The following is a 26,670-nucleotide window of genomic DNA, read 5'->3' as shown; positions in this document are numbered from 1 at the left end:
ATTACCACAGAAAATTCAATAGGAAAAGGACCATTTAGCATGCTTCAGTTTTTTCTATGTCCAATAATATTTGTGAGTTTGCTGTGTGGTGCCAGCACAAGCCAGCCTAGATGAATACTTAGTATGATAAAGATACATATTATGATATAGACATTTCAGCTATGGGGCACCCCATAGGTTATCCAAAACACAAGATTAACATGTTTTTTTATATACTTACTGAAAGACACCATTAAAAGAAAAAGAAAATAATGAACTGAAAGTGTAATTTTCTTGTCTTAATTAATAGCTGATTTTGAAAAGAAAGTTGTACTTTGATAGATTTTCCTGTTTCCTGACCTGCTCCCTGTAATTCTAACACATCCTTTCAGAGGATGTGATCCAGTGAACCTGCAGTAGGAGTTTATTTCTCTTAAGTTCATTAGAAACCTTAGTGTTAATCATCGTTTTCCCTTGTAGACTCCTTTAGTGCTGTCCTGTAACAATGGAGTCATGTGATGATAAATGATCTGAAAAGATAAGGAAAAAAGTTGAAGACACGTTTGAATAATTTCCAGAGTCATTAATTTTGAAAAGAGCATTAAAAAGAAGAAACCTTTATTCTTCATTGAGAAGAGTTTGAAAACTTTTGGTCACAACTTTTATGTAAATTTTGATGGTGTAAACTAAAAAAAAAAACAGTATTGTCATATGATGTTGTAAATTACTCTGCAAATTTATGAATCCATTTCATAAACTTCTTAACCATCTGCCACTTGTTGAGGAAAATCTTTGTTTTTTCTGGTTGTATGTTTTTTTTTCTCACATCACTCTTAAAGGAAATATTCGACTCTGGTGGTGAGACGTTTGTGTTTTAACTATGTATGCTCTGTACATGAGAAAGAATTCCAGCATTATACCACTGTACCCCATACAGCACTTCTCAAGTACTTTGTACCAATATATGGCATACATTTGGTGAATTTGTATTTTAATGATAATCAGTGATAGGAGAGCCACTCTGAAATTCTCTATACTTTTCTGTAGTCTGTAACTCACATCATGATTTAAGTGTCACCAAGTGCTCGGCATTATGTACGCGAGCAGTAAGAGAAAATCTTTGTTAATGTTCTACATTCACATAATAACATAGGTAATGTAATTGTGCTGTTTCGTTTCTTTCCAAAGACTTCATTCAGCTGGCAGCCTCCCTTTGTCTTCAGCTATAGTTATATTGGCTTGATAATATACACGTTTGCCAGCGTTATAATCATATTGCTCCAGAATCATGTGGTAGCTCTTTGTGTACTCTGGCTCCTTTATTTTATACTTTACCAAGAAAATTAGGATGAAACATTACTGTACCACCATGTACAAGGTACTTCTGTTTATGTCAAAATACTAATTCATTAAATAATTTATTTGTAGAGACTGCGATATATGTTTGGGGATGGTAGACATTGGTTAGAGACTATAATCTACGAACAGTCTACTAGCCTAGATAGGAACATCTAGATTTTGGTTTCCTTTCTATTATAAAGACTGCTCTCTTACCTATAACAGTACAAAGACCTTTACAAAGTGCTGATGGATGGGGGTTGCACTATCAAGGTTCAAACCCAGATCAGGTTTTGGAGGTTATTCAAGGTTAATTAAAGTTTTGAGATCATCAGTGAAGGTTGAATACAGCTTTCAATCAACTTTGTTTTCTAATCAATTTACTTTTTTGAATTTTGCAATCAAAACAGAATTGCAGTGAATTAAAACACAGAAAATAATACCAATTTTCATACTAAAAAACTGGGTTTGCTGGGTTAATCAACATGTGACCAGCGAGAGTCATTATGAAGTTCTCTTGTAGTATTGGTGTGGGGTGCACCAAAACTGGTGCATCATGGTCCTTTTTTTCAAATCAAATCTTGAATCGTGAATTCTGGAAAGGGTTTTAGCAAGGTCATAATTTGAAATCACTGTAAGTGAACAAAATGGCGGCATTCATCAAGACCAAGGTATGGGACCACTTCAAGCTTTTCAAACGGGCGGCAAAAGGGAAAAGTCCATCCCTGCATGTACATTATGTAACACAACCCTAAAGTACCATGTACATTATGTAACACAACCCTAAAGTACCATGTACATTATGTAACACAACCCTAAAGTACCATGTACATTATGTAACACAACCCTAAAGTACCATGTACATTATGTAACACAACCCTAAAGTACCATGTACATTATGTAACACAACCCTAAAGTACCATGTACATTATGTAACACAACCCTAAAGTACCATGTACATTATGTAACACAACCCTAAAGTACCATGTACATTATGTAACACAACCCTAAAGTACCAAACAGGATCTACGACACCAATGAATTATCATCCTTAACAAAAAAAAGGAAGATATATCTACCAAATGTACTACTGGGTCTACCCACTCTGCTGGTAACATTACGTAGACTTCAGCTTAATAGACTGAAGAATGGAGTCTTTCCAATCAATGGAAAATGGCAGATCATGCATGGACTGATATTTTTTAATAACTATGTAAGAAAGAAGCACTCAGTCTAGTCCTAGATACCAATTCCCACAAACTGACGATTTTAAAACTCTCATGTTATAGGCGATGCAATGTATCCACTTGTTTCTATAGATTTAATTATTTTCAGTTTTATTCTGAATGTGTTCTCTTTTTGTATATATGATGAGTGCTGTTATTAGTAAATTGCTGACAGAATCATCCAAAGTGATTTTTCTTGATGTGATCCAATAAAAGTGTGATTTACCCCAGCCTTCTAGTAGCTGGTAGTGACCTCATTGAACAACATATAGGAGTTCAGTCGTATACATTCAGGTGATCAACTCTGAACTGACTGTGCTATTGAGGCCCCTTTATCTCTTGTTGATGAATGATATATAATTACTAACCTTACGTGCAATAAATTGTGAATCTGCCTGTACAGTACATACAGTGCATTCTGTTTTAAAATTTCAGTGCCTGGGGCATTGTGTTATCTTGAATGTTTGATTCTGAGAATTCCATGCTAGTGTCTTTAAATTCATTGACTAATTGTGTGAATAACCATCAAATTGCTATTGTTACAAAAACCATGAAACACCTACATAATTTGAAAAATGGTTTATTGTAGAGATTTGTTTCATATTCTCTGATAATGTAATGTCAATAGTCGACCAAAAGGTCATCAACTGACCCTTATATGCCTGAATGGCAAACTCACATGCCTGTGGTGGTGACTGGGTCTCTCTGCACAGTATTCATAAAGACTGTGTACTTCCAATTTTACAATGGAAGCTCAGAATTGCTCAAAGAAAACCTGCAAATTTGCTGTATTGCTAAAATCACTAAGAGCTGCTAAGACAGTTGGGTTATAGTATATTTTGGGGATCATGGGTCAGAATTGGTTCTAGGTCACATCTATTTTCAGTCCTGAGTTAGGGTAAGAAAGATGTCCTATATGTTAGAATGAAATGTCATAGAATTTTATACTTTACTAGAATGGAGATAACTGTATGTTTAGGTCATCTGACCTGAAGGATCATGATGACCTATAGCCGTCATGCTTATTCTGTCACTGTCCGCAGTGCGCCATGCGTAAACTTTTGACATTTCAAGCTTCTTCTCCAGTTCCACTGGTGCCAATGAGCTAACAATTGTTGGGAATGTTAAGGAAAGGTTACCAACAAAGTGTTGTTATTTTTCGACCTTGTCAAAACTTCAATACGGCAGCAAGGGAGGTCTTTTTGTAACATGATTGTACAAACATGGTTTTCTTTTACAACATCTATTTCAAACTTCTCAAGTTTCATCAGTTGGATTTTTACTGTTAAGAAATAGGTAACGCTTATCACAGTTTCCTTCTCCTAAACAAAACTACCATCAGCATCATTGGAAACAGCTTATAAGTATAATTTCATACAGAGTAGAAAAAGTAACCTTTCTCCCTGCTGAAAGTTTTTGTAGTCAGATGACAGTTAAGGCCCATGGGCCTCTTGTTACAAGTACAATCCACAACAGTATAATTTTGTGGAACTCATGAAAACATTGATGTATTATTTCTCTGAATTGTTTATTTTCTCAAAAAGAATCATTAATTTGTTTTTGTGTTACAGTATGGAAGAGCAATATGCAGTACTTTGATAGTCTGAAATGGCAGTACTTTATATCTGTGGATGGTATCCATACAGAGTATCCAGCTAATGCTTTCCATGGAGAACATAGATGTACCAATGTCCATGACCACAGACACAGGTAAGTAACACACCTTCATGCATGGGCTGTCAGGTCTCCAAAAGGAAGGGATTGTCCAAGTAACTTATGTCCTGAAGGGAGGAGAGAACTCCACAGACTTTATCCCAGTAACTTGTGTCCTGCAGGAGAAAGGGGGAGGGGACAGTCCCACAGACTTTATCCCAGTAACTTGTGTCCTGCAGGAGAAAGGGGGAGGGGACAGTCCCACAGACTTTATCCCAGTAACTTGTGTCCAGCAGGGGAGAGGGGGAGGGGACAGTCCCACAGACGTTATCCCAGTAACCTGTGTCCTGCAGGGGAGAGGGGAGGGGACAGTCCCACAGACGTTATCCCAGTAACCTGTGACCTGCAGGGGAGAGGGGAGGGGACAGTCCCACAGACGTTATCCCAGTCCCACAGACGTTATCCCAGTAACCTGTGTCCTGCAGGGGAGAGGGGAGGGGACAGTCCCACAGACTTTATTCCAGTTACTTGTGTCCTGCAGGGGAGAAGGGGAGGGGACAGTTCCACAGACTTTATCCCAGTAACTTGTGTCCTGCAGGGGAAAAGGGGAGGGGACAGTTCCACAGACTTTATCCCAGTAACTTGTGTCCTGCAGGGGAGGGGGAGAGGGGAGTCACACAGACTTTATCCCAGTAACTTGTGTTTTGTACTGAAAGGAGAGTGCCTCTGAATTTATCCAGTAACTTGTGTTGTTTAGTGAGCGGAAAAGTCTGTCTTTGTGTAGTTTCTGAATATACAAAAGTTTCTTCCTTATCCAAGAAATTTTTTGGCTACAGGGACCCTCTGATGAAACAAGCAGAAAATTACTAACACAGTCATAATGTACACAGGCTCAGGGTCATCCCACATACTTATAATGTACACAGGCTCAGGGTCATCCCAGGAGATGCTGAGAGCCAACCACTTCAAAACAGTCGTGCAGAAATGCTTTTGATGTACATGTTTTCATGTACAGTACCCTTCTGATCGTAATGAGTACACACAGATGACTGGGCAAGGGTAAAAGATACAGGACTAAACATATAGTAGGGAGCTGTATGTAAGAACAAATCATTGCCACATGTGTCTATCACAATGTCTCTTTCATTTCCTTAGTGTACAGTGGTATAATGAAAAAAAAACCTCATAGTTATAACTTTTTGGGCTTCTGATATATATAATATTACAACTTTCGAGTTTTTGTGGAGTTCTTTTACTACAAGAAAAAATTTCAATGTTGATATACTTTGGTTTTGTTGATAAGACTTCTGATATCTGAAGTACATTGATGAATTCTTTATAATAATTGCAGCAATTTTTGTCCTGAAAAAATACTGTGGATTCATTTATCGGATCGTTTGAAGGCGTTCCTGAATAGAAATTAGTGATGCATGGATATTTACGGTGATGTAATAAAGTCAGGATGGTTTTGTCCAAAATTATTTGTACAGTTGTAGGATAATTTTGTGGACTGGAGTTCACAAACAGCAGAAGTTATTAATGACATACAGACGGGTAAAAAATCTTCTCTTCCTCAGAGATAACCAGCCGCATCTAAGCAGAAGAAATTCTCAGATGTGGCTTTATAAAGTTGTTTATGAGTTTACATGTTGTTGGCTGATCAAGAGCTCACACGATGATGGCCAGGTGCAAATAACATTTGATATAGGTTTTAAAGGGGCATCAAAGTAATGGTTTAATTAAAACCATATTGAACAACTGTTGCTACAAGTGTCTGATGTTGGGCCTTGGTGAGACCAGGCACTATTCTAGAGAAAACAGTTCTTAAATCACTGCATAGACATGTGTCTTAATCTGACACTGAGACTGATTACAGACCCATGAAACATTTACTAGCTATGATAGAGTTCATTAGAGGCAGACAGTATTATGCTGTAGACATGTGAACCCATCATCACATAAGACACTTTGACCCAGGAACTTTTTATACTGTAGAAATGCACCCCGTGACATGGTAGACACATGGACCCCATCTCTTTGTAGATACCTGAAGTCTTACACATGGTAGACACATGGACCATGTGACACGGTAGACACATGGGCCCTATCTCTTTGTAGATACCTGAAGTCTTACACATGGTAGACACATGGACCCTGTGACATGGTAGACACATGGACTCTATACCTTTGTAGACACTTGAAGTCTTACACATGGTAGACACATGGACCCTGTGACATGGTAGACACATGGACCCTATACCTTTGTAGACACTTGAAGTCTTACACATGGTAGACACATGGACCCTGTGACATGGTAGACACATGGACCCTATACCTTTGTAGACACTTGAAGTCTTACACATGGTAGACACATGGACCCTGTGACATGGTAGACACATGGACCCTGTGACACGGTAGACACATGGACCCTATCTCTTTGTAGACACTTGAAGTCTTACACATGGTAGACACATGGACCCTGTGACATGGTAGACACATGGACCCTATACCTTTGTAGACACTTGAAGTCTTACACATGGTAGACACATGGGCACTGTTAATATAGACTCTTGACTTTGCAGTACGACAGTACAACCCTAGATTTGCATATCACTTTAGACACAAAGACTTTGGTACCACTGTAGACAACACATGGTCAATTGTAGACACACAGATATTAACTGTTACAGGCAAAGTCATCAAGCTTTGGTTACTTATCATAAATTCGGATACAGATATTATCAAGATGTTTTCATCTACAAGTAGCCAACTTTCAAAGATGGAATGTGACTACATGTAGTGTAATTATTGGAGAAGTGCCTCCACAGCCAATCTGCTGATAAGTTCTTTGGCCTCAAAATGTTTTTCTAATAAAAACTGATAAAAAAGATCCATTTCATTTGTGGCGCTGATCTAGTCCTAACATTTTTTCACAGATGAAAACATATTTGTAGTACTTTTGTATCACGGCAGCATTGTTGGTGAGAGAGAGCAATACTTGATTGACCTTGTCTTTTGAGGGGCTCATGTTAAATAGCTATACTAAAGGTGTAATAGATGCAATAGGTGATTTTAAAAGGATATTTTGACATCAGCAAAAAAGAGTAAAAAAAAAGTTACACAGTCTCAAGACCTCTTGTTCTGTAGTGTTTTTCAACAATTTAGATTTTCACAGATTTTTCAAAAGCTTGAAGCTAAGTTTGTATTTTTGACAGAAATCATGAAATAGACATTTACATGTTCTTTTTTCCTCATATTTTACTCTATCCCTAAAAAGAGCAAATAATCAAATGACTCAAAAATAGGAATGTTCACAGTGTCATTAGATTTTGCATACTTTGTCTAATTATATATATTTAGTAACTGAACTTATTTAATTTGTTGGTTTATCACAAAGTTTTACCACAACTGTCCTTGAAAGGTCATATGAGCTACACTTGGTTACTGGTTAGCTTTAAGACCCTGAGAGGGTCAGATGGTAGCCCAGTTTCAAACAATTGATGTTCTATACTTGAAAGACTATGATGATTAACTGAACTTGTGGTAGTGTGGTTGTGGTTGTGGTTACCATCATGATTGAATTGGCTGGGTTGCAGATTCTTACCTACTACTGAAAAATCCGATACTCACAAAAACATGCATTTAAATGTTATTCTCGAAATCCATTACCAGGTAGTACTATAATTCATGTCTATTGTTTTCTCGTAACTATTTTGTGGATTACAAATTGGTGGATTAAGAATAACTATGAATTCAACGAAAATAACATTCCATGGAAAAACATGATTTTACAGTCTCTGAATACCCAGGAACTGAGTAGGGTGTCAGATGGTTTCCTAATATTTAAGAACAGTTTAAGAACTTTTTATGTGGAACAGACTTTTAGAGAACATTTTCTGAGTTTAGCTTTAATTACGTATTTTAAAAAAATTTCATGATGAAGATCAGTGGGATGCAATGTCTCAGATGTAATTTACTGACCCTGGGGTCTGGCTCGCCCAGGAATTGCCCCGGGGCAAGGCAGCCTCAGGGTGCTACTGATAGCCCTACTTAGTATTTATCAGTCCTCAGTTTGCTTCTGTCTTATCACCAACATTTGCCTTCGATTTGTTCACAGTCTTGGTTCTCTGCAAGACATGATGAAATTACATCTTATCTCTATTACTGGAGTTATATCAAATGATAGGAAATCTGTGGGAGATAGAGCTATGGCTTGATGGTGAAGGGCTTTTACACAGGCAACTGTGTGCTAGCTGGCTACTTTTACTCCAAAACCCAGCTGAGTTTGGAGGTTCCTTGTATCAAAAATTAATTCTTAAGTTCATACAGAGGTTAAAGTATTTTGGATTTTTGCCATGGTTGACTCTACTCTGAGAAAAAAAATTAACTTGGTTATTTCTGTTTGGTGTCTGAAAATAGTGCCAGCTTTTCACCGTCTAATTTTCCTTACTCCACGTTGTTACAAATTGATGTGGATTTTGTGATGATGCATGATGACAAACTTTTTCAAGTGCCCCATTTTTACAAGAGAAATAAGGAGGCAAACACAGAGGAAAGTTTCTAAGATATTAATTCAGTGTTTTGCTAAATTTGTTAAAAGACTGAATGTTTAATGTTCAATGAACATAGTCATAAATTTGAGAACCATGGAAGCATCCATACTTTGATGAACATTTTTAAGTATTATGCAGTTTCTGTAACTATAAGCATTATTTATTTTACAACAATTTGGAAACAATCTATCAGCTTATATAAAAATCTGGTGTTGGCCCAGATAGAAAAACACCAGGGGTCTCACTATTGAAAGACTGTAGAACCTAGGTAAATTCCATGTGTTCAGGCAAGTGACCCCATACCTTTTCCCTGATTGGGAGATTTGAGTTCCCTACCACTGCACCACTCAACCACCCGCAGTTTATTAATCACACATGTGTTTCTTTGATGAAGAGTTTTTGATCATGTGTGTTTTTGTTGCAGGACGGTCTTTGTGTCAACAGTGCAGCCACAGCCCAAACACATTGTAATAGTAATGGACCATGGAAATTCCTTGAGTGCCAACCAATTGAGAACTGCAAAAGGCATCGCCAAGCACCTGCTCAACTCCCTTTCAGAGAAAGACAGGGTACAATTTATGTTTTCTTGTTTGCAAAACTCAACCTGATCCATACAGTAATAAACATGTTTATACAACTAAAACCTCAAAACATTGAGCTTATTGAATTCTTCAAAGAACAGCTAATCAATAAAAATGAAGACAGTTCAATTATACTAACATCTGCTACTGTCCACCATATTTGAGTCTACCATATTTATCTGACAGTAGTCTGACAATAAGCCCACACAAAAATACATACCATTATTAAATAAAATGATTATTGATATTATTAATAATTATTAATTTCAATTATTAAATAATTATTGATATTATAATAATATCAATAAATCAAATTATTACATAACCAGTAAAATATACCATTGTGTCCTGTAATAAGCCCACCTGCTGACTTTGAGGTTGAGGTTGTGTGCTGTACCCTTGGGCTTCTCCCAGTAGAAATGATTGTTTTAATGTGACTGAAGGAAAAGAATTTACAAATTGTATCTGCTTCTTTTGTCAACAGGTTGGAGTAGTTGGCTTAGCATCGCGGCCAACTTTTTCCAGGGCTCCGTCTGATGATACATGTATCCACTCCTCCATGGTACCTGTCACATTTGAGGCGACCCTCTACTTCAGCAAGTTTATAGACAACCTGGAGAAGGAGGATGGTAATACCAAACTTTGTGGATCTATATATACATACATACATCTGACATTTTGTCTTTCTTTTTTTGAGGATGAAGGGTACCTTCAACAAAATGGTTTTATAAAAAAAGGGAAAAAAATATGGCTTTATTACATGAAGGTGTAATTAAAGGGGAAATAAAAAAACTGAAACATCATGTCCTAGTTGTAAGTTTAGTCCATCAGTGAGGCAGTGTCCATATAAGGAACTTAATAGGGGAAGTATACAAGTGTTTTAGATTCTTTTGCTTTATTTTAAATGAATCAGTTTCAGCAAACTAAACCAGGTTGAGTGATACAATTGATGAACCCTCTGTATGAGTTTTTTAACTGTCAAGCAAAAGGTTAGTTTGTGTAGCTTCATGATAAATGTTAGAGTATCTTAAACCTGTTTCTTTGCAGCTTCAACAAACCATTCCCTGGGATTCCAAGTTGCTTTTGATATAATTGAAAACATGGTCAAAAAGACAAAAGGTGCAAAAATTGGTAAGTACTAGATAACAACCGAGGAAATGAAATAGTTTACATTGTTGTCTTGCTGGTGTAATTCGGTCTTAAATTTAGGCTTCAGTAAACATTGGATTTACTAATGATTTTTTTATGTTATGAAAGTCTGATTATTTAAAAGAGCACCTCTGTATGTTCTAACAAACACAGGAATTCAGAACCAACGTTGATAACAATTAATGAAGAAATAATCAAATATGCCTTGTCAGATTTTTTGGACAAATTAAATGATTCTCAAAGTTTTAAGTTGTTGGATGAAAATGAAATACAAACATGTTTTCATACTTAGATAAGTTAGTATCTACAAAATTTCTGATTCCATTAAACGTTTGTGTGACCAGGAGTAGCCTCATTAGGAATATGGTGTGATTGTTACCTTTTCAGAACAAGCCATGATAATCTACATCAGTCGAGGCCTGTTGTCCTCACTAACTGAGGCTAAGGATGTGATGGACGTGATTTCACAACGTAATGGTGGCCTCGGACATCGTGTCATCATCAACACCTACGCTGTCATTGATGGTAAGTGTGAAGCTATGCACCTCTTAACTTCAGTAAAAAGAGGAAATAATGTTCTCTAAGTCGTCAATATTTTATAATCCGTTTTCTCTCATATTTAAAGCGGCATTTCAGTAAACATCAGATAATGAAGATTGTGTTTTTTGGTGGATTTTTAAAAGTTGTGATATCAATTTTTAGATGGCAAGCCGATCATGTACGAAAAGAGCTTCCTTCAAGACATAGCCGATCAGAACTTCCAGAAATATAATGTGCGGATTAGAAGTCCAAACAAAGTGGTGGTAAGTTGTTAATCGTGGATGGTATATGATACGGATGTTATTGAATATTTTTGGTCACCAGAAAATCTACACATCATATCAAATATAACCAATGAAAACAGTGCACAGTAGTAAACATATTAATGGATTTAAACTCTAAATTATGTCTGTACATTTAAGTTTTTAACAGCTAAGGTGGACTCAAAGTTTATATTTATCAGCATTGAACAAATTAGATATAATTTGAAAAGAAGTAAAACAATAAAAAAGGGTAATCAAGTTCCAAATTATAACTATTTTTGGAATTCATGTTAGGATTATGTTTTTTTAGTCAAACATAACTTTTTGGTCTACATACATTAATGATAATTTGTCTCGTTGTTGCTACAGCCTGGTGTAATGATGGCTATCAACTCCACCAAGGATCTGAGCAGTTCTGTTGGGAGGTTCTACCTACCCTTCAATCGTACCACCAACCATCATGTACGATACTCTCTACCCTATATAGATAAAGCAGACTCAGGTAAGGTCACCAATAGCCCTCTTTATGTCATGAAACATTGTAAACTGTATGACAGAAGTGGTTAGTTGCTGCTTCTGGAAGCAAGTGATAGATTACCATAGACTGTAGGATGAAGTGACAGATTACCATAGACTGTAGGATGGAGTGATAGATTACCGTAGCCTGTAGGATGGAGTGATAGATTACCATAGACTGTAGGATGAAGTGACAGATTACCATAGACTGTAGGATGAAGTGACAGATTACCATAGACTGTAGGATGAAGTGACAGATTACCATAGACTGTAGGATGAAGTGACAGATTACCATAGACTGTAGGATGAAGTGACAGATTACCATAGACTGTAGGATGAAGTGACAGATTACCATAGACTGTAGGATGAAGTGACAGATTACCATAGACTGTAGGATGGAGTGACAGATTACCATAGACTGTAGGATGGAGTGATAGATTACCGTAGCCTGTAGGATGGAGTGATAGATTACCGTAGACTGTAGGATGGAGTGATAGATTACCGTAGACTGTAGGATGAAGTGATAGATTACCGTAGACTGTAGGATGGAGTGATAGATTGCCGTAGACTGTAGGATGGAGTGATAGATTACCATAGACTGTAGGATGGAGTGATAGATTGCCATAGACTGTAGGATGGAGTGATAGATTACCATAGACTGTAGGATGGAGTGATAGATTACCATAGACTGTAGGATGGAGTGATAGATTACCATAGACTGTAGGATGGAGTGATAGATTACCATAGAGTGTAGGATGGAGTGATAGATTACCATAGAGTGTAGGATGAAGTGACAGATTACCATAGACTGTTGGATGAAGTGACAGATTACCATAGAGTGTAGGATGAAGTGACAGATTACCATAGACTGTTGGATGAAGTGACAGATTACCATAGACTGTAGGATGAAGTGACAGATTACCATAGACTGTAGGATGAAGTGACAGATTACCATAGACTGTAGGATGGAGTGACAGATTACCATAGACTGTAGGATGGAGTGATAGATTACCGTAGCCTGTAGGATGGAGTGATAGATTACCGTAGACTGTAGGATGGAGTGATAGATTACCGTAGACTGTAGGATGAAGTGATAGATTACCGTAGACTGTAGGATGGAGTGATAGATTGCCGTAGACTGTAGGATGGAGTGATAGATTACCATAGACTGTAGGATGGAGTGATAGATTGCCATAGACTGTAGGATGGAGTGATAGATTACCATAGACTGTAGGATGGAGTGATAGATTACCATAGACTGTAGGATGGAGTGATAGATTACCATAGACTGTAGGATGGAGTGATAGATTACCATAGAGTGTAGGATGGAGTGATAGATTACCATAGAGTGTAGGATGAAGTGACAGATTACCATAGACTGTTGGATGAAGTGACAGATTACCATAGAGTGTAGGATGAAGTGACAGATTACCATAGACTGTTGGATGAAGTGACAGATTACCATAGACTGTTGGATGAAGTGACAGATTACCATAGAGTGTAGGATGAAGTGACAGATTACCATAGAGTGTAGGATGAAGTGACAGAGTACCATAGACTGTTGGATGAAGTGACAGATTACCATAGAGTGTAGGATGAAGTGACAGATTACCATAGACTGTTGGATGAAGTGACAGATTACCATAGAGTGTAGGATGAAGTGACAGATTACCATAGACTGTTGGATGAAGTGACAGATTACCATAGAGTGTAGGATAAAGTGACAGATTACCATAGACTGTAGGATGAAGTGATAGATTACCATAGACTGTAGGATGAGAAGAGATTTTGGTTCTGATGGAAACAACAGCAAATATGTTGTTAGTTTGCAACTTTTTAGAAGTGATATATTGTTATTGTATACTCTGAATGATAATGCATCTGAAATTTCATGTTATATATTATGGATCATTATGTAAAGCAGATATTTCAGCCTAATCTATTATATAGGTAGTTAACTTTTCATCTCTCCATTCTCATGTAGCTCTGACACTAACCATCAGCCAGACCTGTTTCCATGACAACCAGGTGATAGGTGTGACAGGTGTGGACCTACACATGGAGGACATCGTACAGGACATGACTTACTTGGATGGTGAACAGGCTTACTTGTTCCTTATCAATACTGAAGGTCAGTATCCATAACACTACCCTGATTACCAGTGGTCAGTATCCATAACACTACCCTGATTACCAGTGGTCAGTGTCCATAACACTACCCTGATTACCAGTGGTCAGTATCCATAACACTACCCTGATTACCAGTGGTCAGTGTCCATAACACTACCCTGATTACCAGAATGCATTTTAAAGTTTTTACCTACATTTCTATGCAGTTGATGAAGGATATTGAATGTATTTGTATTGACTTGTCCAACACAGGTTACACATTGATGCATCCATCATTCAGTCGCCCAATCAAGACACATCTACAGCCCATGCACACGGATATCTGGCACTTTGAAAATATGGATGGATTTGTCAAGATACGAAGTGACATGTTAAAGTAAGTATGTCATGTTGTTTGATCATGTTCATCAACTTGTTTTCTGTCAACAGTTTCTTTCTCTTTTCTTTGCACCAGCATATTTCATAATCTTATTTTCCTATTTTTAAAAATTGCTCTGCCCCTCCTTTGTTTCTGCTGGCATATTTCGTAATTTCATTATTTTCCTGTTTTAGGAAATACCTTTTTTCGCCTCCCTAAATGTAAAATACTGGACTCATTGAGGCAGTATAAAACGGTTATAATGACTGCATGATGACAGTATTAGTTTTTACTTGAAAAGGTTTCTACTGTAACACAGATTAAGACATTTCTAGCTCTGTGTATATCATGTAGTACCATATTGTGTTTTAATGTTGCTGTATCAATGCTGGATGTTTATAACATAACATGATTTGTGATTATGTTTTTACAGTAAAGAGCGTGGTGAGGAGGTTTTGATGATACAGAGGAAAGTGACACCCGCCAATTCATCGGATCCAGTTGTTACCGTCCCAGAGTTTTATGCTAGATACATCTGGAGAAGGGTCAGTTCTATAAATATCACCTCAAAGTTGTCAGATATCGCAATTTTTCTATTCATCTTAGAGAAATATTGTTAATTCATGAATCCATTTTGTTGATATTAGAAATTTTATTGCGTAATGTTTTGTTCAAGAATAAGAATGGTGCTCCCTCATAATATATAACAGACAGTGTCAATTTTATCTGTTAAATGGTGACTTGACAAAGTTGTATGGCTGGCAAATATAGAATAGCGTGTAATCTGTATTTTTCTAAAATTACAACGTACTGGAAAGTCATTAATTTTCTTGGGGGGGAGGGGGGGGGGGGTTTAGACGTTATAGGTCCTCTCAATCCACAACCTGTTAAAATGAGTATTTATTTCATGTACTGTCAAGATTAGTATATTTTTATATATATATTTATCCACAAAATCAAGTGTCCATAACATAGGTATTTTTGGGAGGGAAAACACAAAAATTCAACTCCATAAAAAATATATGATTCTACAGTAATTATTGTAGGTTATGGCAAAAATTTGATTCCCATTTCAGGTTGAAGATACACCATTCATTTTGGCTTTAAAAACTGTATCAGAGAGGAAAAATAACAGAAAACTGGTTAACATACCAGGTAAGTGAGTCTTTGGTAAAAAAACAGACCTCAAAAATGTGATATCTGGTGTTGCTTTTTCTGTCAGAATGATTATAATTTAAAGTGATACCACAAATTGATACAATAGGTGTTGAAATATCTGTGATGCTATAGCATAAATAGGTATGACATTGTGTCTTGTGTGACAAAAGATTTCTAAAAACTTTTGCAGTAACAGAAATGTTTTCACTGTAACGATTGCTTGATACAAAAATGAGGTAATCACTGTTTACAAAAGATAGCAGAATTACAATCCTCTTCGTATGATATTGATTGACAGTATCAAAGGAACCTGAGCTAGTGTACCACAGACTGGACCTCGTACCCAAGAACAAGATGTGCCTACACCTCAAACAGCTAGCTACACCTGGTAAGTCCTGTATTTTCACTCAGTTGCATTAGAGTGCATTCATTTTGTGAAATTCTTCATGAACACTTGTTCTATAGATAACGGTGGAAATATTTCAAATCTTATCAATCACAAGTTGCCAACAAAAGAAAACAGAAGGAATTGTATATCTTGATGTAGAGATCTGATACCATCACACTGACTGCAGTCATTCATACTCTTTAACATACAAATGTTGACCAGAAAATAAACAGATTAAATTCTCACGATAAGATGTTTACTTTGGTGTAAAAGATACATTTTGTTTTACAGAGGTGAGCAGTGTGTTCCTGTCTGCCACAAGTTTCTCCGAGCCATATACCTACCTCAGTAAGGAGGAGACCAAGAGGATGGTCCAGAGTTACCTTCTGTATCTTTCTGATAGTCTGGAGCTGCTGACCAATCCAGGACTCAATGTAGGTATCACAGACTCTCAAAACATAACTAGGATGGGGGGGAAAATATAACTTTTTTTTTTTTCAATTTTAATGTTTGAAACCTTTACCTTATTTATCGTTCAATAAGCACAGAGGCCCAGTGTAATACTTTTACTTAGAGACAGGAGCTTGGCTTATTACAGGACAATGAAATAACACTGATTGATAATAGACAGAACTATATACTGGAGAGAAATGTTTCAGTATTAATAATTAATGATCTTGGTTAAGTCAAAATCTGAGTAATTAAAAGCACAATTATCCCAAGGCCAGTCTTGGATTAACCTTTTGTCTGAATTCTATTTAGTTTTTATGACTGTATCTTGTTTGATCTTTAAGTTTTTGCTTTTGTTAGGATGATGTGAGAGATGACGTGACTGCTACCGGGAGAATCAATGCAGAATGGCTAAGAAGATCCTACACCAGTAATCTTAACGATTACATCATCCGCAGGCAAGTTATTCTTATTGTTAAGTCAACAAGAAAATTGGGTTATTGACTTCATGCCTAACATTTCATCTCAACAACTATCTGAGGTAGATTATTGTTATCCTGAATAAGTATAATTGTAATGTTGATGCCAGCAGCCTATGATATTTTCAAGATGTGTTACATCACTATTGAGGAAATGTTTAATGTACTTTTTTCCTGATTGTAGGTACATCGCCACACGGAGTGGAGTGTTCCGCATGCTGCCAGGTACTCTAATGGAGAAAACATTTGATCCTACTAAACGGTCATGGTATGTATCTTTAAAAGTTTTAAAGTTTTAAATCTTCTGAGGTGGGTAGAGGGAATTTTTGCTGAGAGTAAATGAAATTAGCAGTGGTAACACATTTGACAACAGATGTTTGATTCGTAAATAAGCTGTGAAAATCTAGCTAACCAAGTCGTCCAAATTTCCGGATTTCATAGAGCTTCTCAATACTTTAATATCTCATGATCTTCATTAAACAACAGGTACCAGCGTGCCATGCAGTACCCAGACCAGGTGACCCTCACCTCTCCATATTTGGATGTGGGCGGGGCTGGCTACATCACTACTATAAGCCACACAGTATTTGAGGGAAAGTGAGTAGATAATCAGCATTATTATTAGTGTCAACATAATAAAGCTACATGGTTTTAAAATCTCTAGTGGACAAACTGTTCCATTGAAAAATATCAGATCATTATTATTAAGACCTCTTTTCAAATCCATCATCAGTTCTGTGTGTTTCTAATATTTTGACATTGTTTTCTTTAATCATATATGTACATTCAAGTTCAGTTAATAGGTTTTAGAAAATATGTGAAATTTGCAATATTACTTATATGAACTATGTCGGAGATCTGTTAAAAATTTAGTGGAATCATTACACCATAATATGATGTAGAAAGGCTGGCACTGATGACCTTGTTGTATCATTTCAGGCGTGCTCCACACAGTACCACAGATCCAGTCGTCGGAGTGATGGGGATGGACATCACACTTGGGTACTTCTACAAACTCCTTGTAGAGAATATCCCCATGTGTCAACATCCTACTGTGAAGTAAGTCTCAGGGCACAATAGTATCCCAGTTCAAAGGAGAAATGTTAATTTGTTGGTTTTTAACTCACCTTGCCCAAGGGCCAAGTGAGCTATTGCCATACCATGGTGTCTGTCTCTCAACTTTTTTCTACAAATTGCTTTGAGTCCCTTGTAGATTTGGCCAACCCTTTTCAAAGAACAGTGGGTTGGGTTCCAGAATGAAACATATGTCGTGTAGTGTGTACTTTGATATTTAGAATTCCTTTTCCTTTAGTTTTGATGAAGTGATTTCAGCCAAGCAAAGCTAGGTGAACAATACAGATCCTAAGGGCCTCTTGTTTTAATGGCCTTCTTTCATTAAAACAAAACAAAAATCAGTGGAATAAATAATAAATATCAGTATTGACATGTTCTTGACAGGATGTGGATTTGAAACTGTAAACATTTTCAATTAATGTCAAAAGCTAAGCCAGTAATCCCTGTTCCGTGCTTCTCTTTATATTTGAGATGTCAGAGATAAGAGCATGTGATGATGTAAACTGTCTTGATTCTAGGTGCTTTGTTATGGATGACACCGGATACCTGATCGCACATCCAGCATTGATTGAGCCTAATGGCAAAGGTCCAGTAGAACAGCAACATATTACTCACCAGGTAAGTCTTACTTACGTACTGCAGCTATCCATCTTACTAGTATGAAGGTCTTCCAATTTAATGTTTATTTCTATTTCTTCTTGGTGTATAAATTAATCATACTTGTGAAAGATGATATTCAATATGCACTCATCAAAGGGAGGTAACCTTAAATTCCTGAGTGTGTATATCCTTAAGGTATATTTTGTGCAATTATATGTAAGATTCTCAATATAATTTTCATTTCTGTTGATATAAAAGTGTTTTTGTATAAGGAAAACATGTAGATAAAGAAAATTTTATCCTGTTTTTAATTTATTATAATGAAATACTGTGTTTTTAGGAACCCTTGGTGGCTAATGATATCCTGAATCATGAACACTTCGTGAGGAAGGAGCTTTGTAATCGGTACAATGACCGTACTGTCCAAAGGTTCTACAAGGTATTGTATATCTATAATAGTGTACCACCCAAACTGCATTTTTGACATTTTTTTGTTGTTATCTTTTATATAAAATAGTTATTGTGTTGAGTCTCAACCAGATGTAAAATGAATTGGCAATAGCAAAATATTGCTTTGTAAATGATAAATTGTGAGGAAAAATTCTGTGATGTTTGATGAAGGTCAGCCAAATTCAAGTCAGATTTAAATTTCATAATGTTCATTAAGGAAATGTTTTATAATAACAGTAAATCATCAGAAAAATAAAATTGTCTTTGAAATTAATGAATTTGATGATAATTACAGTTCAACACCAGCCTGGAGGGAGTTCTTACTAACAGAGTACATGGAGAACACTGTGCACGTTATCAGGTATGTCTTTATCTCCAGTCACCAGCTTTAAGTGAGGTTCTTGTGCAATCAGTATTGTATTTACTTTGATGACATAATGATGAAAGTTATTAGAAAATAGTGATTGAATTATAACAGATTAATGATGAATCATTTACTGAGGAAACTGTTTTTGAAACAATAAGTTTTTTAGTTAAAATTCAAATTAGCAGCAAAGTTATTAATTGTGTATATTATCGTTGAGAGTTTCATATGTATTGGAGACAATCAGCATAAGAAAATATGGGGATCGGTATTGACTACAATCTTTCTGTGTAATGCTAGGTGGTGTGAGAGTTTTTAATTTCTCATGAATGTCTTTTATGTTTTACAGATAACACACATTCCTGGAACTAATGCCTTCATCGCAATAGTTAATCACACATGTGACACAGCAACTGCTTTCTGTCCTTGTAGTATGGTAGGTTGTGGTCCATTCAGAATTCTTTCTGCATGTCAGTTCAGTATTAGAAATATGATAAGTGTATTATATATCATAATACATTATTTTATCTGACACTTCTGATAATGAGCTCACCCAAATTTATCCCAGCTTGTGTAGGAAAGTTATTTTCCTGTAATATGCCTGTCTCCTGACCATTAATCAGAGGTAATACTCTTTTGGCTATTATAGTAAGATGGATACAGCTGGTCAGATTTTAACTTCTAAATATCGTATCATTTTTCATTGTTTACAGTTTGACCGTCTGTGCCTGAACTGTAACAGAATGGAACAGATTGAATGCGAGTGTCCTTGTGAATGCCCTCTAGCAATGAATTTCTGTACCGGTGCCTTATTGAAGGAAGAGGATATGTAAGTTCCTTGATCTACCTCTGTACAGATATCAACTTAATTTGAAATAAGTCGAGGTTACACAGCAGGCGGTTGTTGTAGATATCTTTCTCCCTCATTTATAGTTATTTTTCAAAACAAGATGTTTTTGCAGCTAAGCAAAAACAGATTATGAAAGTGAAAGAAATACTATTTATACCATATATAATGTGGCCAAAATTCGCTGTGTCAGCCATTCAAAATGTGTTAAGATTAAATCCATGTGTGGTTGATGCATGTGAATTGAACAACATCCACCTGTGTAGGGAAAGTACAGTGAATGTTATTTTCCTGGAGCTCTTACTTTTCAGGAGTTTCAAGGATTGATTGCAATCACCAGAAACTGATATCTGAAGAAAAAAAATGTTAAAGTTAATAAAAATTCATCTCATTTTTTTCATTCGTTTTGTGAAATATGCATTCTTTCTCTTTAAGGCCTTTAACAAAACCATGAATAGTTTTTAACGTCAGAAAAGAAACCTTTTCATATTTCAGTATGATTTATATTATTAATGGTATCTGTGGAAAATATTGTCAACTGCATTTTGTGTTTAATTTAAACAGGAACCCCAGCTGTCCTCGTTATCCAGAGCCAGAGATGCTGTTTCCACTGGATAATGAGCTGATGGAAAACTTGGAACCCTGTCGCAGGCCCTTGTGTAGTGAACGCACCAGTAAAATGTAAGTTCAATGGATTTTGTGTTTAATTTGATAGGTGTACAGGGGCTGTGTAGTTGTTTTTAGTAGGGAAGATTTTAAAACTATCTTCTTGTTTGGTAGAAATGTATGATTTGTATATTCCTATGATAGGTACATTCTTGATTCTGGAAAAAAGCCAGATTTATCGATGTGAATTTTCTGATTGAAATGTTAAGTAGCTGAATTTAGACATATTTAATATTGTGTACACGAGGATGTAAAATATTTTGTTTTGTATATGTGAGGTTAAATTATGTGATATATTGTGTATGCAGGGTAGAATAGCCGAATCAGTGTTTTATACTGTGTAAATTGATTACAGGACGTGTATTGGAGTAATGGGTTGTCAGTGGTGCCAGGTGGCCGAGGATGGATTAACTCCCCTGAAAGGACCATACTGTGCTGACCAGCGTGTGTGTTTTGGTGGCATTGAAGGTGCCCAAACTCCTTATGGAGACCAGATTAAAGGTAAAGAAAGGACCTATATAAGTATTGAGGAAGTATTAAAGAAACAGTAAAGCCAAAATCTGTAACTCTGTTCTGAGGCTTTGTCTATTTCATTGTTAAAGTAATGGGAAAAATTCAGAATTAGATACTTATCTCTCATCTAGGAAAATGTGAAAAATTGGCCCTCTTGTCACAGAAATGTTTATAAAATGGCATCTAATATTTCAGATTTTCTAAACTGCATCATGTAAAAGTGTCATTATAAAATGTTATATGTTTCAGCGTTGTTATATACTGACCCTCCACCACAAGTAAAGAGTGCCCCAGTCGGACCTGTGGCAGGAGGTATAATGGGATGTTTTCTGGTGTTGGCCCTCGGTGTGTATTGCTACCGACATCATATTCATCGCGACTCCCACCAGTACATCACCAGTCTCCCAGACAACCCTAATCGCATGTCGCAATACTACGAGGCTGAGGAGGTGGAGCCTACAGATGACCCAGGCTCAGGTCAGGTTTTAGATTTAATTTCAACATCACAATATCTAAAAATGTGTTCGAATATTTGCCTGTAATTGAAAGGATAATCGATAACATCATCTTTTCATTGTGGATGATATGTTCTTCACAGAATACTGCAACGTATGTTCCTATACACACTGTATCCATGAAATGATGTTGTTATTATTTGATTTTTATGATTATCTTTATTTTTAGGATAAATACATGTTAAGCCAAAGCTTATCTAACACATGGTTCTCTTATCAGTAAAACACACATATACATAAATGGGTTAGTAAAAACAACAGATATAGGGGGTTGCAGGGAAATAAGATTAACATAGATATATTTTGAAAGAGATAGTTACTGTAAAAGATGAAAAAATCAAACAAAATGACCAATATATGGGAAATTGTATAATTTCAGATAGATGTTTGGCTTGTTTTCTTTTAAAAGTGGTAAAACAGTTTGTTTCCTGATGTCAGAGTTGTTATTTTCGAGGGTTTCTAATTTTCGCTATATTCAATAATGAAATCTGTAAAGACCAATATTGTCCATTACATTCCTTTCTTGAAAATTATGTCACGTTGTTTCAAAGTTTTACTAAAAAATCTGTGTTAAGTACTGTTTTCTATTCATACTAGAAAAATTGAAAATAAAAAAATAAGTAAAATTGGAAGATTGAAGAGCAGATGATGTTGGAGGGAAAACTTAAGAATTTCACATATTTCACATAAAATGTTTATCGAAAACTGAATTTGATATTTTTTCAGTTCTGACTTCATAAAAGATGTATGAAACAAAAATGGAATTTTTTTCATTTTTATTTCAGTCTCTTAATGTGTTTTTTCCATTGTTTTAGGTCATACAAACTTTGTGTTAGCAACTTTTGACAATGCAGCGAGTGTGTCGCCATATCGTGTGAATACATCTTATCGCCGGCCTGCTGGTGGGGATAGTGACCATGGTTATAGTACGATGACTCCACATGAGGACAGTGAACATGCAAGTCTTCCCTGCCTCGAACCTCTTATCATTGGCAAAGACCGTTATAGGCCTGGACCTTATTCAGTGGTAGCCAAAAATCCTATATTACCCCCTCCCCCTAGTAACTATAGACGGAGTCGAAGCCCGACTCCACCCTTAACAAGACTGTCGGGATGTCACCAGTCCATACCCGAGCAAACGTGCATACCACAGACGATCATTAATACACCCATACCGGAGTTACCCAACAACATCATAGCCAATGTACAAGTACATATGGTGGACACACACTGAAAATCAGTCTCATTTAATCTATTATTTCATTATTTAAGTTAATTTATCAAGGCCAGCAAAAGTACAATTGAATCATTGTGTTTCATTTTGTGGTGAATCAAATCTCCATGTGCCCATATTCCTGTGGAAATCTTTCTACAGAAAAATGTATTGGGAAGACTAAATTGGGGAAATGATATGTTCTGATAGAATCTCACGTGTTGTGGAAAAACTTTATGGTGGATCATTTGTATTACCGATAGTTGTGAGAATCACCTATGTGGATTGTGCAACAGTATTCACGTCTTTGTATCATCATCCAAGTATTTTCCTTGCCCCGACGTCTGATAGCTGTTTTAACAACGAGCTGTGTTACCTGGACTGATGACCCAGGTGAAGTTGATAGTGCGTCAGAGGAGATTTGGTGTGATTCATGCCAGGAATATGCTGGAAGAGAACATGATGATCTGTTTTTTGAAAGGCTTTAGCGAAAACTTTGATAAGCCTAAAAGTATTTTTCAGTTCATGTGGAGTTCATAATTATTGGAACCAACTGCTCCAGCCATGATTTTAAAGGTTTTGTGTGTTGATTTGAAATCAAACATTTTCACATACAAAATTAATATGACTTTGTGATTTGTGCCAGGGCTCATCGCTGTTGACATTTAGGTTGTAAATTTGTGAAAATGTCCTTCGGACCAAAAGTCTTGATTTAATACAAAATATGGCTTAATAGCAGCAAAGGACAGTGAAAATGTGCCCCTGTCTCTGGGACAAAGGTCAAATAGAAAAGGATCTCAGGAAAAAATTTGTTATCTGGGCATATTGGTGTGTACACTATATATACATGTACTGTTGAATGAAATGGCAGAAAAATCGTTACATGAAAAATTGTATGTAATTATATATATATATATTCTCCCTTGTGCAACATTATCCAAATGCAACAGAAATGAAATTCTTGCAAAACCTTCAAAAATATGCATCGAAAGGATTTTAAGAGAAAATTCTGCCATGTGGGTTGATAAGGATAAAAACATAGGGGTCGTTATATCTTTTATGTTATTTGTTTTTTTGTTTATTTGTATAATTAACCAGGCATATGAACATGCTTCTTAATGTTTGCATCTTCTACAAATACAATAGGTTGTTCCATCTTAACCAAAGGTTGTAAAAACTTTTTGCTTGATATATTCAATGCCATGTAAAGCATAGAATTATCTCCCTTTATGGATTTCTACATTGATTATCAAATTTTTAGCTTTTTTAAAATTGTTTTTTATCAATATCTGAGTTACCAAGATTCAGTTAATATTTATTTTATATGAAATTTATTCAATAGTGCTATGTTCAACTTATTGCCATTCACCTAGTTGAAAAAATGCTATAAATATCACTTGGAAATTCAGTTGAATTTTGAAGTAATTATGAACCTACACAAGTACATGTGAAGAAACAGCTTCTTTTGTCTTTTATTTTTTTCAGAGCAAGCTTTTATGTTTTGGAAGGGTTGGGGTGTTCGTATCGATAAATTTGTGATATAGATATAAGAATATAGGAGAAAGCAATCAATTTTGACGGAGTTGCTTTCCCTTTGTTTGTAGAATTAAACTGCTGAATATATTTATGCAAGTTGCTGGCGACATTTCCTTGTGTCTCCCTGCTCTGTGTCTATGTATGCAAATCTATTTCTCTGTGCAATTGTTTGGTTTTACATGTTAAATGGATCATCAAACATCTAGGCTTTTCTTTCATCGTGCCTGAACTTGTGATACTTCAAACTGCTAGGTGTGACAAGTTCCAGTAGGCCACTATATGACTCATTTTGTATAACCGTCTTATGTTTTAAAAATTTAAAGAAACGAAATTAATCCACTGACTGCCAAAATGCTGCTTACAAATTAACTTCTTTTTCTGCTAAGTGATCTTGCTACCAAGGACGGTTTATCCATAGACATGTGATTGATTTAAAACAAGTTTTATTATTAACATATCTATAGATATTTTACGAAAAGTTTACACAGACGTTAACTTTTTATTTCTATTCATTTTAGATTAAAACTAGTGTTAATTGATAAAAGAAGAATTCAAAACTTAATGAAAGAATTTTTCTGGAATTGTAAAGAAATCATGTTATCAAAGATTAACGTATTTATGGTAATTAAATTTGTACAAATTCCTCGGGAGCAGGTCTCTAAATTATGGGAAAATAATTTTTACCAAATTACAAATGTAGGATTCTGTTTGTTGCAACAATGCAAGAAGTACTGTGGTTTTTTTAATGGATAGTTTTAACATAACTTGCTTATTGCTGACATAGTAAAAATAACCTTGACTGTTACTATAAAAAGCTTTTGCAGTTGTAAAATTGTACTCCTACTACATAAGTGATTTGCTGGTGTAAAGTTATTTTATAATCCAAAGCAATATTTTTAATTTCTTATATTTTAAGAAATAGGTTTTTAAAAATTTATGTGAAGAAATTAAGCTCATTATGTCTACAACTTGTCAATGTCTCTCTATGCATTTGTTGTCCAGAGGAAATTCTTGTTGGTTGTTTCATTGTGATGTGATAGGATTGTTGTAATGAGCTGATCAGAAGAAATTATTTTTATTCATTTTTAGAAATTTAAGTTTGCTATTTCTATGATTTTTTTTAACTGTATAGCTTTAAATTTTTAAGCTTGAATGACATTTTCTGACTGTGGTATGCTGTGCATGTAACTGCTATTTGTGTTCTGAATGTGCATGTAAACTTAGACTACAGATATAAAGTAGCAAGTCTAAATTACATGTGGGGAGGGGGAATACTTTTAAGGACAAATCTTTATTTTAAAAGGATAATGTTGCATTTCAACCTTTGTTGATAAATCAGATAAAAAGTTTTCTTACAGTAAAAACCTTGTTACACTGTCACCATTTCAGAATAACTGGCATTATGAATAGGTTAGGCAATATCTAGGGGGATATATATAGGGACCATATGGTAGAAAATGAAATGAGTGGCATTATATTGAGGTTTGCTATGTATGTTAATGGTCTTGTCTTAGTTCCATTTGTGTTTTGTCTGTTTTGTTTGTTCTTTATGTAACCTGTGTGACGTTGTCCTCACAGGTGTGGTATATGAGCCCCCTATCTCTCTCCTCACCAACCCTGTTTATTCTATATTTGTGTATATATGTACATGTGTGGGTATGACCCCCCTGCCACATTAATCCCCATTATGTTTTAATTATGTATATGATCAACACTTAACATGTGTATGTAGATTATGTCATATGTGAAATGTTCAGTTTGGACTACCTCAGTTTGAAAGTTTTGTAAATTTTGGCCATCAGATTTCAGCTTCATATTTATTATTATGAGAATTTCATTAATCTCTAATCCCACCCAACTCCATGTTCCTGTATTATGACCCATTTCTTTAGTAAATCTAGCTCCCCTCCCTCTTCTTCATTACAACTCCCTCATCTCCCATTCCTCCACACCCTCCTGGTCCTTTTATGACCCCTTCTCCCCCTCTCCACACCCCCTTCTGGTTCTTCCTTTATGACCCTTTCTCCCCCTCTACACACCCCCTTCTGGTCCTTCTGTTATGACCTCTCACCTCCCCAGTTTTTATTAGGACTCTCTTCCCCTCACACCATACACTCCCCTAAATTTTCCT

The 26,670-nt window shown here is 35.9% G+C and overlaps 1 protein-coding gene across 1 annotated transcript in view; it reads left to right on the top strand.

Annotated features, from left to right (window-relative positions):
* Positions 1-25,096, top strand: part of LOC132561365 (VWFA and cache domain-containing protein 1-like) — a 49,214-nt gene extending 24,118 nt beyond the window's left edge. The window contains exons 5-30 of the mRNA XM_060226090.1: positions 4,115-4,253; positions 9,174-9,318; positions 9,815-9,959; positions 10,378-10,461; positions 10,867-11,004; positions 11,182-11,282; positions 11,652-11,784; positions 13,783-13,929; positions 14,181-14,304; positions 14,720-14,831; positions 15,363-15,441; positions 15,743-15,832; positions 16,124-16,266; positions 16,643-16,740; positions 16,946-17,029; positions 17,248-17,358; positions 17,701-17,820; positions 18,354-18,453; positions 18,776-18,874; positions 19,181-19,246; positions 19,599-19,685; positions 19,963-20,078; positions 20,661-20,777; positions 21,118-21,263; positions 21,525-21,752; positions 22,606-25,096. Coding sequence (XP_060082073.1) covers positions 4,115-4,253; positions 9,174-9,318; positions 9,815-9,959; positions 10,378-10,461; positions 10,867-11,004; positions 11,182-11,282; positions 11,652-11,784; positions 13,783-13,929; positions 14,181-14,304; positions 14,720-14,831; positions 15,363-15,441; positions 15,743-15,832; positions 16,124-16,266; positions 16,643-16,740; positions 16,946-17,029; positions 17,248-17,358; positions 17,701-17,820; positions 18,354-18,453; positions 18,776-18,874; positions 19,181-19,246; positions 19,599-19,685; positions 19,963-20,078; positions 20,661-20,777; positions 21,118-21,263; positions 21,525-21,752; positions 22,606-23,024 — 3,371 coding nt within the window. The 3' untranslated portion in view covers positions 23,025-25,096. The remainder of the gene's footprint in view (positions 1-4,114; positions 4,254-9,173; positions 9,319-9,814; positions 9,960-10,377; positions 10,462-10,866; positions 11,005-11,181; positions 11,283-11,651; positions 11,785-13,782; positions 13,930-14,180; positions 14,305-14,719; positions 14,832-15,362; positions 15,442-15,742; positions 15,833-16,123; positions 16,267-16,642; positions 16,741-16,945; positions 17,030-17,247; positions 17,359-17,700; positions 17,821-18,353; positions 18,454-18,775; positions 18,875-19,180; positions 19,247-19,598; positions 19,686-19,962; positions 20,079-20,660; positions 20,778-21,117; positions 21,264-21,524; positions 21,753-22,605) is intronic.
* Positions 25,097-26,670: the final 1,574 nt, after the last annotated feature.

This window comes from Ylistrum balloti, unplaced genomic scaffold (assembly GCF_031769215.1).
Source record: "Ylistrum balloti isolate Yb309-2 unplaced genomic scaffold, AGI_CSIRO_Ybal_v1 Utg371196, whole genome shotgun sequence".
Taxonomy (NCBI): domain Eukaryota; kingdom Metazoa; phylum Mollusca; class Bivalvia; order Pectinida; family Pectinidae; genus Ylistrum; species Ylistrum balloti.
The sequence above is the reverse complement of the archived record's forward strand: the minus strand, read 5'-3'. Positions and strand labels throughout refer to the sequence as shown.